The sequence below is a fragment of the Chaetura pelagica genome, unplaced genomic scaffold (genome assembly GCF_000747805.2).
Source record: "Chaetura pelagica isolate M959 unplaced genomic scaffold, ChaPel_1.0 scaffold264, whole genome shotgun sequence".
NCBI lineage: Eukaryota > Metazoa > Chordata > Aves > Apodiformes > Apodidae > Chaetura > Chaetura pelagica.
The window spans coordinates 170,388-172,924 of NW_009953064.1; the positions used below are offsets into that span (position 1 = coordinate 170,388).

The following is a 2,537-nucleotide window of genomic DNA, read 5'->3' on the forward strand; positions in this document are numbered from 1 at the left end:
CAAATGCCTCCTGTGGCTGGTGTCACTTCACTAATACATCAGAGCAGACTAAGGGGACAGAGAGCTGTGACATTCAGACACAACATCTGACTAGGAAACCCACAAGGCCACAACCAGTTGTGTGTTCTTCAGAAAGAGCAGGCACCCCTGGAAAGGAGGAACCACATCCCTTTACTTGTCCCATCACACTAAGGAAACCAAGCCAGGAGCATTCCATGGCTGATTGATCCATCACATTTGTCCATGGCTAAAGTGCAGGCAGGAGATGCCACCAGTGTGTGCTGGCACCTTCTCAGGAGCTGGAGGGCAACATCTTGTAGGGGTTGAGGATCCCTTTGGGGTCTAACATGGCTTTGAAACGCTGCATCAGCAGGATGGCCTCCTGGGTTTTGCTGTACTGGATGAACTGCTTCTTCTTGAAGCCCAGGCCATGCTCTGCACTGATGCTACCACTGTATCTTGCAGTCCACTCATAGACAAATGGCTCGATGGCATCCAGCAGGGAAGGGCTGTAGGACTCTGCTGTGATGTTCAAGTGAAGGTTTCCATCTCCTGCAAGAAAACATGGCAGAAATGGGGCTGTAAGAGAAACTTCATGGCCCTGCAGTGGAGACTCATTAGTCTCCTCCACAGTACTCAAACAACAGTGCCTTTGTTAGTCTCCAAACTGTGAACAAGGGCAAGTTCACTGTCCCTCTACACATACCAGTCTCTCCATGCATACATAATTCAAAGAGGAGCTTTGTTTTTCCATCCTTTCACTACAATACTTGAGGGAGCCTTCTCAGTGAAGCTCCTTCCAAATCCTCACTCCTGTGGTTTTAAAATGCAAACACCTCTGCTCCATTCCTCATTGTCTCACTGCTGAGGTGGCCTGCCAAAGGCTTTGCCAGTGGTTTTCCATAATAATCCCTGGGTTTTAACATGGCCCTTTTGTCACTCTCTCTTCCTAGTCTGTTTGTGCCATGTTCTAAGAGCCCTCTGGCACCATGTCAACTGAAACAAAGCAGGCATGACATCTTCTCCCACTGCCACTGGTGTGTGCTGGTTATTTGGTTGAGTTGCTGGGTGATCAGGAGGCAGAACACACAAAAGATAAACACAACTTATTCATTCTCACTCTGGAATCTCTTCCTGCATCTCAGCAAGCCCTCAGAGTGAGCACAAAGCCTTTGTTATGCAGACTTGTCTTCACAGGTCTTTCCAAACATCTCAAATCACGCCCAATGAAGAGGGTCCCCTTGGTTTGGTTTGGTTGTTTCAGCTAAGCTACCAATCCACCTGTAGGTAACACCAAATTCATTTCCAAGCACTTTTTTTTGTGTGTCTCCATTACTTCTGTCACCCTCTTCTGGAGGGTTAATGGCTCAGAAATAATTGGTTCCCAATAAAACTCATCACTTTGGACAAGAAAGTGTTTTAGTTACTGAATGTGTCTTAAGTGCATTCATCAAACTGATGGGCCAATTAAACAAGTTAGATACTTAAATAGGAAGCACAGAGCAAGAAGATACAAGTCACCAGTCCAGGGGTTGTCTGGTTAGCAGCCTTCTTTTAATATAAGGAACACAGCCTGAAAGCAATGCAACTCAGACCCAAAGATCCCTTTCTGACAGCTCTCAGCTATTAAATCTGTGCCTCTTACTAACCTAAAAGCAACCTTTCAAAGGACTAGTCAGTGGCACAGCCAAACCTGGAGCACAGAAGAGCCATCAGGCCCTCTCCCAGCCTTCAGACTCACCCAGGTGGCCATAGCCCACCACGTTTTTGGCAGTGGGGCCCAGCCGAGCCCTCATGTCCATCACCAGGTCGTAGAGCTTCCCCACAGGGAGGGAGATGTCATATTTGTAGACACAGCCATCGTGGGTCAGGGCCTCTGTGATCCTCTCCCGCAGGCTCCACAGCTCCTGAGGAGGAACCAAAGGTCAGAGGAATCCAAATCACCAAGTACTTCTTGGGTTCCAGGTTTTGTGGTGTGGAGGGGAAAAGAGGCACGAGTCTTTGCAGGTCACATCAGCTGCTGATTCCCTGCAAGATCCTCTGCCTTTTGGAAGGTGATAGTAAGGATGTGAAGCTCCTGGAGAGAGTCCAGAGAGGCCATGGAGATGATCCAAAGGCTGGAGCAGCTCTACTCTGGAGACAGGCTGGGACAGTTGGGGTGTTCAGCCTGGAGAAGAGAAGGCTCCAGGGAGACCTTAGAGCACCTTCCAGTGCCTGAAGGGGCTCCAGGAAAGCTGGGGAGGGACTTGGGACAAGGGCAGGGAGGGAGAGGACAAGGGGGAAGGGATGAAAACTGGGAGAGGGGAGATTGAGGTGAGACATGAGGAGGGAATTGTGGAGTGTGAGGGTGGTGAGAGCCTGGCCCAGGTTGCCCAGGGAACCTGTGGCTGCCCCATCCCTGGCAGTGTTGAAGGGCAGGTTGGATGGGGCTTGGAGCAACCTGGGCTGGTGGGAGGTGTCCCTGCCCATGCAGGGGGTTGGATCTGGATGATCTTGAAGGTCCCTTCCAACCCAAACCAGTCTGGGATTCTACAAGA

The 2,537-nt window shown here is 50.1% G+C and overlaps 1 protein-coding gene across 1 annotated transcript in view; it reads right to left on the reverse strand.

The window, feature by feature from the left end:
- Nucleotides 1–292: 292 nt before the first annotated feature.
- The window catches only part of D2HGDH (D-2-hydroxyglutarate dehydrogenase), a 9,506-nt gene continuing 7,261 nt past the window's right edge, over nt 293–2,537 (reverse strand). The window contains exons 8-9 of the mRNA XM_009996749.1: nt 1,742–1,907; nt 293–552 (exon numbers count right to left, since the gene is read on the reverse strand). Coding sequence (XP_009995051.1) covers nt 293–552; nt 1,742–1,907 — 426 coding nt within the window. The remainder of the gene's footprint in view (nt 553–1,741; nt 1,908–2,537) is intronic.